Source organism: Chelonoidis abingdonii, chromosome 1 (genome assembly GCF_003597395.2).
Source record: "Chelonoidis abingdonii isolate Lonesome George chromosome 1, CheloAbing_2.0, whole genome shotgun sequence".
Classification (NCBI taxonomy): Eukaryota; Metazoa; Chordata; order Testudines; family Testudinidae; genus Chelonoidis; species Chelonoidis abingdonii.
Window position 1 is genome coordinate 235794346 of NC_133769.1, and position 15019 is coordinate 235809364.

Sequence of the window (15019 nt, forward strand, 5' to 3'; positions counted from 1 at the left end):
CTTTACTTCTAAAGTGTAGTGATAATGACTCTAACTGGAGCTAAACAGAGTCTCTATCTCCTTAGGTACGATAATACAATAATGCTTTAATTCAAGATTCAGGGAGTACACTCTTTTTTTCAATGCCTTGTTAATCTCAGTGAAAATGCTAAGACTTACAAAGGTGTTCTACAAAATACAGCTGGGCATTTGGTCCCAATAGGAAACCTGGTAGAAGCAGGGTATTTCTAAAAAGTGTGACAGAAAATGCATATATAGGAATTCCTGCTTTTCCTTTGTTTTTAAAGCTGGAATAGCTTCCTCTGCATCCCTGTTTGTGTTGTCTGTGTGCCAAATTCAGCTCTGATATATGTGGGTTCAAAGCCAATGACTTTAGTGGAGTTGCACCCATTTTCACCGGGATGAATTGGTCTCAAAGACTTAATAAACATTTTACTCTCTGTTTAGTTGCACAGTATTTTACGTAATTTAAGAAACTGGATTGAACCAATAGCTCTAACAGACAAATGAACTGACCCCATTAATCTAAAATGGCTCGTAGCTCTAAAGCTTAATAACGACATTTTAAATGACAGTGTTATTAACCAATTCACTGCTGATCATTTTAGCCAAAACATCTTAGGCACTTTTGAAAATTTCATGCTAAGGCCTAGTCTGTGCCATTTTTATACCAGTATGACTTTAAAACCAACCCCTTTTCCCTGCTAATCCCTAGCAGAAAAAAAGAAAATTAATGTAGCTTGTGGCTTTTGGATTCGTACTTCCCAATACCGCTGCCTCCATGTACTAACGTCTGTCTCAAATCTGGGACTAGAGTTCAGATCTGAGTGTTTACTGTGAACCTTCCCCAAGCATATCCCAGCTTGGATTCTATTCTCCGCTGCCACCAACTAGACTATTTGGGTTCCTAGTTCCCGAGTCCACCAGAACCTTCACCTGGGGGACCCCCAGACCCAGAACCCCTGGGGGGTCTCCCTATTCACGGGGAAACAAGCTCTTCCCCTTGTCTCCCGGTTAGCTGCTCCCCCGGCCTTCCCCCGCCCTTTTCCCTGGGGGGTGAGCTCTGAGGCGATTGCAGTACTTAACTCCGTTGAAGGCAAAACAAAGAGGGAAATCACCCTTCCCACCCTGAGATGATGCATTCAAAATCTAGTAAAGCTAATCTATATTAAAGAGAGTTTCCACCCCCTTTCCTGTAGCCTCACCGGAGCAAGAAAAAAGAGAAAAGAAGTCTGAGAAAAGAAGAGAAACCCCCAAAAACCTTCAAGCCAGGCGGTGGTTTAAAAAAGAACTTTATATTAAAAAGAAAGAAAATACAACAATAATCTGCATTAAAAGAAACTCAATTACAGGTCTTCTTATACAGAAAGTAATGAATAAACAGTCTGATTTAAAAGATAGCCCCCGTTTTTAAACCAGTCCAGCGCAAAAAAAATCAACACACCTGTTAAACAATCAACACAAAGCTCATCACATAAAGCACCGAAATTAACTGTCCTTTTTACATCACACTTTGTAGGGAAAAAATTTTAGAAGGAAATAGTAAAAAAGGAAGAGGAGTTAGCAGGGGAAAGCTGTTTGCTCCATACTGGGAGAAACAAAAAAAAAAGTCCAAGAGTACACAATTCCCGCCCACGGACTTTTAAAAAATCCAGTTCTCTGATTGGTCCTCTGGTCAGGTGTTTGGTTCCCTTTGTTCACCCTTTACAGGCAAAAGAAAATTAACCCTTACCTTACCTATCTACTTATGACAGGCCTAGTCTGTGCCGTTTTTCTACCAGTATGACTATGTTGGTTAGAAGACGATATTTTCCCCTCACACACTGTTAAAGCCCCCAGTGCAGAGACAGTTATGTTGGTATAAAGGTGCCTTATACTAATATTGCTTATTCCTCTTTCCATATAGCAATAGCTACAGCAACATAAAGTACCATTATACTAGTATAGCTGCGCCCACATCATGGGGGTCAGACTGCTTTATCTATACCAGCATAGTTAAGTCTATACAACTTTTGTCTATAGACTAGGCTGACATGATTTTCCCAGCGTCACCTAGGGAGTACGTGACAGAGCTGGGAACAGAATCCAGATTCCCAGCAAGCCTATTGTAGTGCCTTAACCACAGACTGCGCTTCCTCTGCACTGCGCTGCTAGTACAGGGGTCGGCAACCTATGGCACACGTGCCAAACACGGCACACAAGCTGATTTTGAGTGGCACGCCGCGGTCTCAGCCCCATTCAGCCCCTCTGCTCACCGCTCTCCCGTGCGGGGGCAGGAGGCAGAAGCTTGGTCCCGCAGCAGCCAAGCTTCCCCCCCTATGCTGCTTCTTCCCCCAGTGTGGTGCTCTCCTGCCCCGCCCCTTCCCCTTCCCTGCACCAATCAGCTGACGGTCCTAGCAAGGGGGAGGGGGAAGAGCGGCAGCGTGCACACAGCTCCATAGAGGAGGCAGAGAGAGGTAGGGACGGGGCGTTGGAGAAGGGGGTGGAACAGGGCATATCCCTTCCAGCCCCCTGCCATAAGCGGCTCAGGGCAGGGGGCTGGGAGCACCCCTACAAACCGAGCACCCCAGACCTCTGCCCTGACCCCCTATACACACTCAGAGTTCTGCCCTGCACCCCCCCCACACCCCCAGCCCTCTGCCCTGACCCTTGTACCACCCCCAGCCCTCTGCCCTGACCCTTGAACCCCTCACACCCCAGCCCTCCATGCCCTGACCCTTGACCACCCAACCCCCACATGCCCCAGCCCCTCTGCCTTACCCTTGAACCCCACATATCCCAGCCTTCTTGCCCTGAACCCACTCCCCCACCATCTGCCCACCCCTGCCCTTCTGCCCTGACACCTGAACCTCCTCTGGCCGATCAAGTCACCCACACACCCAAGTTTCTGCCTTACACCCCTCTGACCCCACTGCCCTCTGCCCTGCCCTCTTGGCCTGAACCCCCCCAATACCCCAGCCTTCTGCCCTGAAACCCCCACAGCCACCCCCATCCCTCTGCCCCTGCCTTCTGCTCTACCCCTGAACCCTCCCCCACACTCCAGCTTCTGCACTATTACCCCAACAGCCCTGTGCCCTGACCCCTGAACACCCACACACACCCAGCCTTCTGCCCTGAACCCAACACTCACACCCAACTGCCCTCTGCTCTGAAACCCTGGGTCCCGGCTGACAATCGGCCTGAGCCGCTCAGGGTCCCAACTGCTGCCAGCCGGGGTCCCAGCCGCAGGCCCCACTCAGCCTGCTGCCAGCCTAGGTGAACAGAACCCCAGGCTGGCAGCAAGCTGAGCAGGCTGGCAGTGGCATAAGATCAGCATTTTAATTTAATTTAAAAATGAAGCTTCTTAAACATTTTGAAAACCTTGTTTACTTTACATACAACAACAGTTTAGTTATATAATAAGGACTCAAAGAGTCTTGGGATGATCGGTATTTTTTAAAAGGTTGGCATAAAGTGAAACAAAATGTTAAACAAATAATATTCTTGTTCTTGTTGCCAGAATTCGGACCGCAGGCTTTTGGAATGCCCTTGTCCCAAGTAATTGCTAATGACGGGACCTACAAACTCAGCAGATTCTCAGAGAGAAGAGCAGAAAGATGTTGTCAGACTTTGTAGCCTCTTCTCTTACCATTTGGAAACTAAAAGACAGAACAAAGAATTCAAGCATGTTAACTCTCTCTTAGCTCGACTTCGGGAAACACCAAATTGAATCCACTTCCCCTAATACACCAGAGCCAGCACCACGTGCCAGGAGAAGGGTAAGTTTACCCATGACAGCTTAATGCACACTGGGGAATTTGCAGGGGCCTCAGGCTCTGGTCCAGCACCAAAAATTAAACTTGTCTGATGTATCTGACCACATTTAAATGAAGGCTGCGTTTGGTTTGAGCCGCCCTGGTTAGTGGAGTTCCTCAAGGATCAGTTTTGGGACCAATCTTATTTAACCTTTTTATTACTGACCTTGGCACAAAAAGCGGGAATGTGCTAATAAAGTTTGCGGATGACACAAAGCTGGGAGGTATTGCTAACACAGAGAAGGACCGGGATATCATACAGGAAGATCTGGATGACCTTGTAAACTGGAGTAATAGTAATAGGATGAAATTTAATAGTGAAAAAGGTCATGCATTTAGGGATTAATAATAAGAATTTTAGTTATAAATTGGGGACACATCAGTTGGAAGCAACAGAGGAGGAGAAGGACCTTGGAGTATTGGTTGATCACAGGATGACTATGAGCCGCCAATGTGATATGGCCGTTAAAAAAGCTAATGCGTTTTAGGATGCATCAGGCGAGGTATTTCCAGCAAAGATAAGGAGGTGTTAGTACCATTATATATAAGGCACTGGTGAGACCTCATTTGGAATACTGTGTGCAGTTCTGGTCTCCCATGTTTAAGAAGGATGAATTCAAACTGGAACAGGTTCAGAGACGGGCTACTAGGATGATCCGAGGAATGGAAAACCTGTCTTATGAAAGGAGACTCAAAGAGCTTGGCTTGTTTAGCCTAACCAAAAGAAGGTTGAGGGGGGATATGCTTGCTCTTTATAAATATATCAGAGGGATTAATATTAGGGAGGGAGAGGAATTATTTAAGCTTAGTACCAATGTAGACACAAGAACAAATGGGTATAAACTGGACACTAGGAAGTTTAGACTTGAAATTAGACGAAGGTTTCTAACCATTAGAGGAGTGAAGTTCTGGAACAGCCTTCCAAGGGGAGTAGTGGGGGCAAAAGACATATCTGGCTTTAAGACTAAGCTTGATAAGTTTATGGAAGGGATGGTATGATGGGATAGCTTAATTTTGGCAATTGATCTTTGATTATCAGCAGGTAAGTATGCCCAGTGGTCTGTGATGGGATGTTAGATGGGATGGGATCTGAGTTACTGCAGAGAATTCTTTCCTGAGTGCTGGCTGGTGAGTCTTGCCCACATGCTCAGGGTTTAGCTGATCGCCATATTTGGGGTCGGGAAGGAATTTTCCTCCGGGGCAGATTGGCAGAGGCCCTGGAGGTTTTTCGCCTTCCTCTGCAGCGTGGGGCATGGGTCACTTGCTGGTGGATTCTCTGCCAGCTTGAGGTCTTCAAACCACAATTTGAAGACTTCAATAACTCAGACATAGGTTAGGAGTTTGTTATAGAAGTGGATGGGTAGGATTCTGTGGCCTGCTTTGTGCAGGAGGTCAGACTAGATGATCATATTGGTCCCTTCTGACCTTAAAGTCTATGAGTCTATAATTTAGAGTCCAAAAAACCAGAAATTAATTAATCTAATTATTAGCATCCACTAGTAAAAATAATTATGGCTTGATTCAGATGTGACATACCTCAGAGTAAATCAGGAGCAATTCTATTAAAGTTAGTGAAAATAACAGTAGGATAAACCATGTGTGAGATCCAAATCAGACCCTTCGTGGCAAATCAGGCTCCTGCCTCAGCTCATGAGGGCTCCCTTGGCAGCACAACAAGTGTGACTCTGTGGCATGAGGTGGGGGCAGGAGTCTAGGGGCAGCACAGGTGTCTGCAATCACCGTGCAATGCAGAAGATGATGTTTGCAAAGGAAGATTCCTCCCTCCACTGCTCACATCTGTGTAATGCCCAGCCCGGCTCCTCAGGCCATGTACTAGTCAGAGAATTTGAGCACTGGGACCTGACCCAACTAGTGCTGATGTCAGTGGGAGTCAGATCTAAGTATTAATGCCTACATTGAAATAGAATGTTGCTCTTGCATATGATATGGATATCTGCTAAGCCTCTTATTTGCTGGGTTTCATCCCTTGGGCTTTATAACTTGATGCCATGCTCTGAACTGATGCAACATTTCAGTAAAGTAAATAATGTCACAATTTGGGCTCTTTACAAAAAACCCAGAAGGCACTGTAACAAGCTGTCATAAATGCTACTCACGTTGCCTTTTTATGTGGAAAAATGGGGAGAAAAATTAAACCCTGCTAACTAATCTAAGTGTTGGAGATACCAGAGGATCTAAGGGAAAAAGAAACATCCCCAAGGAATCCTCAGCGGCCTTCACTCTTCTCCACTTCCCCCACATCAAATCTTTTTAGGGGAAGTACTGTGTGGGACTCTGTAAAGTATAGGATTAACAAAATAAAAATGAATTTTATGCAGTATTCAATACAATGTATCCCAAAGTACAACAAGCAATAAGTTAGATTCCAGTAGTACAAAACAATTACAGTAAATGGGACAGTAATTCAGTAGTGTGTTATATTCAGCCATAGTTATTGGAATCTGTGTTAGTGAGAGAGAGAATTATTGATCAGGAGATGGGAGCCATCCCCTACTGCTTTTCAAAAAGTGCTCTGAGATATTTAATTTCCACTTGGACCGCCATCAGGGATGAGCAGAAGAAACCTAGGTTTAATCTTTCATCTAAAAGATGTGTCTCTCTCCCGCCCCGCCCCCCATGCTAAGTTCCTAGCTTTCTGTGTTTTTGACACCTTGTTGGCATGAACAAGAGAGATGGCAGCCAGTATTTCAGCTTGCAGAGTGCTGTGGCTGAAGTTTCAATACACAATCACGGTGATGTAATATCATACCATTCGCCTCAGAGATAAATAAAAGTGTAGCCGAAGGCAAGCAGTTGAAGTAGAAGCAGCCCTAATTTTCTAATTAAAGTATGTTTGAATGATTAACTATAACAACCTCACATTTTCTCTTCTGTCTTTAACTTCTACACTTTATTAAGTCAGTCTAGTCGATTCCCCAGCCATTATTGAAGTGTTCCTTACGGGATAGGTTTCAGAGTGGTAGCCATGTTAGTCTGTATCAGCAAAAACAACAAGGGGTCCTTGTGGCACCTTAGAGACTAACAAATTTATTTGGGCATAAGCGAGGTTGCATCTGATGAAGTGGATTTTAGCCCACGAGAGCTTATGTCCAGATTAATTTGTTAGTCTCTAAGGTGCCACAAGGACTCCTCGTTATCCTTACAGGATATTCTCCAGTGTTTTTTCTAACCCACTTTTAAATGTTGCAACTGATGCAGCTACCACCTCCTCCTGTGGGAGACTATTCCACGTTCAGGCCTTTTGCTATCAAATAGTTTTTTCCTAATATTCAGTCTAGATATCCCCTCTTAGTTTTATCTCATTACCTCTCTCTCTACCATAAATAATTCCTTTCCCTTTGTTGTGAACAGTCTACAGATATTTGAAGTTGGCTGTTGTGTCTTCTCTCAGTCACTGCTTAGTGAAAATGAAAAAGATACTATCAAGAAACCTATGAAGTATTTGGGGAGGTTTTTTTGTGTGAAGTTGCCAAAATAGTACTCTTGTTACCATATTTCAGATTGTGTTCTAAAGACACTGATTTATGTTGTCTCTTCTTCATTCAATCTCCTTTAAAATGGGATAGATTGATTTATATATTGGATTTTAGCCAAGTCCTGCATAAGTTTCCAAATATCTATGTATGTTGCAGACATATTTTAAATATAGTTAAGTAGTTTTGCTTTCCTGAGATTTGGTAGTAGCCTACCACTCTCCTTCTCTGGTCATCCCTAAAGACACATACTGTATTTTACTTCTGACTGGAGACTCCTTGGGCCTACAGAAAAGTATGATATAGTTTCATACTGCACTCCCAACTTCAGATTTTGAAATACATGCTCCGATGCAGAAGTAAACTTGCAGGGGTGTTCTTGTCCTATTACTCCCACACTCTTTCTCCTGGAAGATATTTTACCAGCATCACAGATGAAAAGAGAAAGCATTGGAAACTGTTCCGCCATAATACTGACTCTGGGTACTCTGTCTCTGACATTTTACCTCCTGGGCAATATGTTCTGGGAGTCCCAAAGTTTCTTTTCCCATTAAATATATCAAAGTAAATGGTCAAATGTGTATTGAAGGTGAAAGCAGCAGTGCAATCCTGTCAGCACCACCTGCTAATGTGCTTCAACCCTGACTTGGAGGGAGTATTGCAAGGAATGAGCGAGTGATTAATTTTGCATAGTCAATCCTTGGCCTCTCAGCTCAGGCTCCATGCCAGCTGTGGTGGCGATGGGGCATGGACATTAGTCAGGACTCTAACTGAGACCATCTTTGTTGCTTTTTCTTTGTAGGAACTTTGTGATGGAATCCTACAGATGTCTGTGGACCAAAAGGGCTATTGTCATTAGGTGGTGCAACTCCATTGCCTTCAATAGATTTTCACCTGCTTATGCCAGGGATGCTTCTGGCCCTATGTTAATACGTTGTCTATGCCAAAATGCTTTTTTAAATAGTGTGAGCACAGTTCCATCTCTTTTATTAAGCAAGTTGTGTAGGGGGAATAAACTCTCCTGAGATGGCAGTGTCAAGCAGTATTTCTGGATCTACAGTAGTGACTGTGGGTGGGGTTTTTCGATAGCTCTCAGCATTAACTGAAATCTGCTCCCATTGCAGTCCATAGGAATTTCTTTATGCCCTTCAGTAGAAGCAGAGTTAAGCCAAATCTGAATGTTTTGAAAATCTCATCCTACATTGTTGGTGTTTTAAAAGAAGCTCTCCATGGTAAACCCAATTTTGATACCCCCTATGTCCAAAATCCTCAAAAAAAGTCATTTCCACATGCAAGTTTACATATGTGGTCAGTAGCTAATGTATCTTTGTGTGTGTGTGTGTGTGCGCGCACGCGCGCGCTTTGGGAGGAATTGAGGGAAGTCAGACATTGAGGAAAATCTGAAAATCGAGGTGAAGTTGACTTTGTGAAAGGTCTTGTCATTATTTTTGTAAAACTGAATCTCAAAAAAGAATCGGTCTAGCAACTTTGAGCTTCTTTTATTCATAAGTCTTCTATGAGATCCAGGAAAAAGAAGTATTTCTGAGACGGTCATATGCTTATTTTAGATGTTATTAAAGAAAGATTTTAATTTTCAGTCAGATCCCAGTGGACTTTATAAGTTTGTCCAAGGGCAAGAAATATTTATAAAGTTCAGTCACAGGCTGGTAGAGAATTGTACCAGCAGAATTAGTAACTTCTGTCATCTGAACTGCTGAGGTTCTATGAGCTTACATATTCCACCAGTGCAGGTTGTGGAATTTGTATACTCTGTCAGCAGAACATCTTGCATTTAAAGAGGTTACCAGGGTTTCCAGCAGAGTATTGGTTTTGAATTCTACAGTGGCTTATGTTCCATAGAACAACATGTACTGAATTCCTTCACATCACATTTGTAGTTATAAATTTACAGTAGATGTTTACAGTAGATGTTTTTATATTTATATATATGTTTTTAAAATAATCTGTAAATAAAAAAGGAAATTACTATGCCAACATTCATTAAGAAACAGTTTAGATTGCAAATAAATGTCAGTGGAATTAAAACACTTGCTAAAAAAAAATCTTTTCAATTTAATTGTGATCTACAAGCTTAACTGTATCCCAAAAAGATTTTTGCCTAGGAATTTGAACAGGATGAGTCTATCAAATGTAATAATGTTATAGAAATATTAGAGAGTCAAAGTAGGTGAGGTAATATCTTTTGTTGAACCAACATCGAGTAAAAGATATTACCTCACCCACCTTGTCTCTCTAATGTCCTGGGACCAGCATGGCTACACCAACACTGCATAGGGATATTAATAATTTTCGTAAATGAGAATAGTTGACCTTCATTTTTAGGTGTCAAATTTTGAAAGTGTTTTACCTCTTAAACCTTTTTCAGTGCATGGGAGGTTGTGCCTTCCTCTAGCTCAAAAATGTATGTATTTAAAGATTTTATTAAAATGTTAAATGTTTTAAAAATATTTAGAATAGAAAAGACAGAATTGTCAAAGAGCTCCATGGAGAGCCTATCCCTGGTCCTTCACAACTCAAAAGTAAAAATACATGCAGTTATCTGAAGTACTGTAGATGTGTCTATGTATATAAAGCGTGTGTGTATAATATACTTTGCATTCTTTTTCACTGGGGTTATTACACAATTGCAGAAAAAATAGTGATGTGCGCCCAGTAAAAGAGTGTGAATATACACATACATGCATATGTATACGTTTACATAGATAATGTACATACACACACATTAGGCCTGATTTACAACTGTCCTGCACTTTATGCAATTACACTAGTAAAAATGAGCACAAAGCAGGGGTAAAACATTTGGTACTGTTTTATACTCTCTTTGCACTAGTATAGGTGATTACACAAAGTGCAGAATAACAGTGAATTGGGCTTCTTTTATACAGTGGGCTTGATTCTCCAATCCAGAACACGGATTTTATACTGGTATAACTCCATTGGTGTAAAACAATGTCATGAAGTGGAGAATCAGGGGCACTTTGTATGTATGTTATTTAATATATAAGACTTCATTATATATGCTCTTGGGGGAAGGGAGCTGTTTAGTTGATTCCATCCTTACTGATTGTACATGTATGTGTACTTTACAGGGCGCAATGTCTGTGGACTCTATTACAGATCTTGATGACAATCAGTCCCGACTGCTAGAAGCTCTTCAACTCTCTTTGCCAGCTGAAGCTCAAAGCAAGAAAGAAAAGGCAAGGGATAAGAAACTAAGTCTGAACCCTATTTATAGACAGGTTCCCCGGCTTGTAGATAGCTGCTGCCAGCATTTAGAAAAACATGGTAAGTGTATTTCATTTTGCTTTAGGTAGAAAGATACATTTTTTATTAGGGTTCATGTATGTAGAACTAAACATTATATACTCAGAGAAGCATATATACACATGTTCTTATAATGTTTAGTGTGATACACATATTTAACCCATTGATAGTACATTTTAACCCACTTCATGGTAATAACATTATTTACCTAGGCATTTGATCAACTATTATTATGATCTCAAATTCTTATCACTCAACAACAACCTGCTTGTAAAGTGAGACCTGTTGACAAATGCTTTGATTACTGATGTTCGCTAGCTCGTGAGTGAATATCTCATGAATATTCATATAGCAGCAAAATATTATTAATTATTTGTATTCTGGTAACACGTAAAGGCCCCCCCCCCCATTGTGCTTACAGTCTAAGTGACCAGACTGACTAACAACTAAAAAGCAACCTGCTAAAAGCACAAGTACAACTTCTTTTCATTTTCCCCTTTGATAAAAACCTCCTCCCCAGCCAGTCTCTGCTGTATCTACCATCAGATAGGGTGACCAGATATCCCGATTTTATAGGGACAGTCCCAATATTTGGGTCTTTTTCTTATATAGGCTCCTATTACCCCCTGCCCCATCCCGATTTTTCACATTTGCTGTCTGGTCACCCTACTGTCAGGTCAAGTTCTTCTCAGCTCTTGCTCAACCTAAATGTCCTTCTTCTCCCGCCTCCTCAGGAAAACACTCAGAGGCACACACAAAACCAGGGGAGAATCCTAAAATCCCAGACTGCCAGAAGTGTCCTAAGGTCTATCCTCTGTGACTCCACCCAGTGTCTCAGCTCTGTTAGTTGTGGACACTTCTCCTGCCTCTCTCCTTCCTGTGATATCACTCCTGGGTGTGCTGCCCCTTTTAGCAAAATTGCCACCACAACATCCACCTGTTTGCCTGCCTGTTGATGTAGCACTGACATTTCCTGAAAAAATAGCACAAAAAGTGGCACTGAGCTACAGTTAGGCAGGTCAGGTAATCCAAAAGTTTTATTAAATTGATAAACTCCTTGTCCCAAGGCACCTTAAGTTTCCTGAGCTGGGTAAACACATGTTTAGAAAGATACTTTTATTCTCTACTGTGGTACTAATGCACATAGCTCAGATTGCTTTTGTTTCAATGCAGCTTCTGACCGAGTTTTAAACAGTGAAACAGGCTACTGATATGCTATGCTTGCAGGTCTCCAGACAGTGGGAATATTCAGAGTTGGAAGCTCAAAAAAGAGAGTCAGACAGGTGAGCAGACATTTAGTTACATGAACTTTACTGTTTTTGATGATTCACCTATAGAATTCCCAGTAATGTGATTATTTTTTCCTCCTCAGAGCTGATGAAAGTAGAGCTTTTTGTGGAAGTGACTTTTTGGTATTTGGATATTATCAACAAAAACAAGAATTCTAACCTAAATCTTGAACCAAAACTGATTTTTCCAAGTTCAAAAACGGTCAAATAAGAATTGCTCCCTCTGCCCAATTTTAACTGCCCACCTTCACCTTTGGTGAAATCGGTATCAGGGTCTCAGCAGGTTAGCAAACTCAGTATAGTCTGGATCATCTCACACCTGAAGAAGCAGTGTAGAGCATGGGATTTGAGTAGACTTCAGTGACAAGATTCAGGTTTGAAAAAAAAATTGACAAATACCTGACTGAATGGAGGGGGAGTACTCTTGGCTGCCAGTTCTATCTAAGATTCCAGAAAGAGTTGATGATCACAAATTAAGCCCAAATTACAAATCTCTTGCACAGAAGTTGCGGAATGTTAAATTATATACGGAGAAATCAACCTCTTCAACCCCCAAATTCCTTCTCCTAAGCATCACCTCTCTTACCTCTATTAATTTCAATCAGTTCTCTCCCGTCCAAGTCCCAGTCTCAGCTGAACATTGAGAAAGCAAAGATTCTGCACCCTGGGGGCGGGTCCCATAATAAAGACCGAGCTGGGAGTTAACTCTCTCACTCCCTCCCAGCAGCCACACACATTAAAAGATGAGTGACAGAGGATAGCCTTGTAACATCTGCTAGTTATAGAATCATAGAATATTAGGGTTGGAAGACACCTCAGGAGGTCATCTAGTTCGACCCCCAGTTCAAAGCAGGACTAACTCTAACTAAATCATCCCAGCCAAGGCTTTGTCAAGCCTGACCTTAAAAACCTCTAAGGATGGAGATTCTACCACTTCCCTAGGTAACCCATTCCAGTGCTTCACCACCCTCCTAGTGAAATAGTGTTTCCTAATATTCAGCGTGGACCTCCCCCATGGCAACTTGAGACCATTGTTTCTTGTTCTGTCATCTGCCGTCACTGAGAACAGCCTAGCTCCATCCTCTTTGGAACCTCCCCTTTAGGTCGTTGAAGGCTGTTATCAAATCCCACCTCACTCTTCTCTTTTACAGACTAAATAACCCCAGTTCCCTCAACCTTTTCTCATAAGTCATGTGCCTCAGCCCCCTATTCATTTTTGTTGCCCTCTGCTGGACTCTCTCCAATTTGTCCACATCCTTTCTGTAGTGAGGGGACCAAAAACTGGATGCAATACTCCAGGTGTGGCCTCACCAGTGCCAAATAGAGGGAAATAATCACTTCCCTTGATATGCTGGCAGTGCTCCGACTAATACAGCCCAATATGCTGACTCATATCCAGCTTCTTGTCCACTATAATCCCCAGGTCCTTTTCTGCAGAATTGCTGTTTAGCCAGTCAGTCTCCAGCCTGTAGCAGTGCATGGGATTCTTTCTTCCTAAGTGCAGAACTCTGCACTTGTTCATGTTGAACCTCATCAGATTTCTTTTGGCCCAATCCTCCAATTTGTCTAGGTCACTCTGGACCCTATCCCTAACCTCCATTATATCTACCTCTCCCCCAGCTTAGTGTCATCCATGAACTTGCTGAGAGTGCAATGCATCCCATCATCCAGATCATTAATGAACATGATGAACAAAACTGGCCCCAGGACCAATCCCTGGGACACACCGCTTGATACCGGCTGCCAACTAGACATCGAGCCATTGATCACTACCCGTTATACTAAGTTTGGAGGTAGAGCAGTTACAGGGAGGTATCAAAGTAAAGAATATGGTACAAAAGAGCAAAAAGAAGGAGCGGGATGAGCCAGATCCTGAAAACCTGAGGTCCTGCATGACACAGGGCTGGTCCTCTTGAAAGTGAACTCCGGTGGGTAATCCAGCTCTGCTGTCTACATTCTGAAAGGCAGGATTCAATATCCTTTAGAGATGTAGATTCCTGTATGCCAGTTCTGACAACTGAGTTGAGCTATGTACCAAGAAGTTAGATGTTTTTATACTTCCCGGATAGCTTACAGATCACCCACTAAATTGGCAAAATCATGGAAAAATAAGTTACCATTTGAGCTACCGGCTTTAACTACAAAATATCTGTTGTTTAAGCAAAGGCAAGTGCAAACCTACAATCATATCATTCCCATGGAATGAACCAAAGGCTGGGCAGTCATTAACTAGGCATTGAGCTAACCTCCACCTTGAAAGTCATTTGCTACCTGTTTTTTCTTTTACCGAGCTTTCAAAAACTTAGCAAGGCAAAACAGTTTGGTATTTTTGTATTAAATAAAACTAATTTATTTAATTAAATCGACTCATGTTTTATTAAACAACATGGAAATACCTGGACCTTTTGCAGTAACAATAATAAATGCTGTCATCATGAAGATAGAGTGGGGGATATGTAGGGTCAGATTTCAGTTAAAATTCTGTCCATTTTCTGTACTGTAGAAGGCTTTGCAAAACACTTTTTCAGTTGTGCTTCTATAGCTGTTCACAGGCTTTCCTGCATACAAGATGGACAAGGGTTTTCTGAAGTGAGAGTTTTCTATTTCAGGTGAATTTATTTGCAAAGAACAAAGAAATGTGTGTGCCAGTGGATTTGTTTGGGTTGTTGAGCGGGGAAGGAAGTATTAGAGCAATTGCAAATATATAAACCATTTTACTTGTAGTCTCTTAAACCTCAGTTGGAAGCCGTTGTTTAATGCTTACCAGGTATGCTTCCTAAAGTCTGATGAAAACACTATAATTAAAAGCAATGTGTCTGAGAGATCTCTTAATGAGAAATGGAAAGACATTGCCTTTTTATACTTCTTGTATTATATCTCAAACTGAAATAATTCCATGGACAACGTATGTCTGATGTTCTGTTAATTACAGCATCCCTTTGGAGGCCATCCTGGTGACCTTTTGGCTTCTATAAATCCATAAGCATTATATAAGAGCTAGGTGGTGTTATTAGAAGTAGTGGTAATGCTTTGCCTCACCATGTGGGGTTCATTGAAAATATCATTTCAAATCAATATTTTGTTTTGAAAATGTTAATTTAAATAAACCGGAACAAGGTTCCTTTGGGTTTTTTGGGGTTTTTTTTTTGGTTTGGCC

General features: G+C 42.0%; 1 protein-coding gene across 1 annotated transcript in view; it reads left to right on the forward strand.

Moving 5' to 3' along the window:
* Positions 1–15019, forward strand: part of ARHGAP6 (Rho GTPase activating protein 6) — a 553715-nt gene that overhangs the window by 497774 nt on the left and 40922 nt on the right. Inside the window, 5 exon segments of the mRNA XM_075060558.1 lie at positions 3500–3639; positions 3641–3706; positions 3708–3758; positions 10399–10594; positions 11801–11856. Coding sequence (XP_074916659.1) covers positions 3500–3639; positions 3641–3706; positions 3708–3758; positions 10399–10594; positions 11801–11856 — 509 coding nt within the window.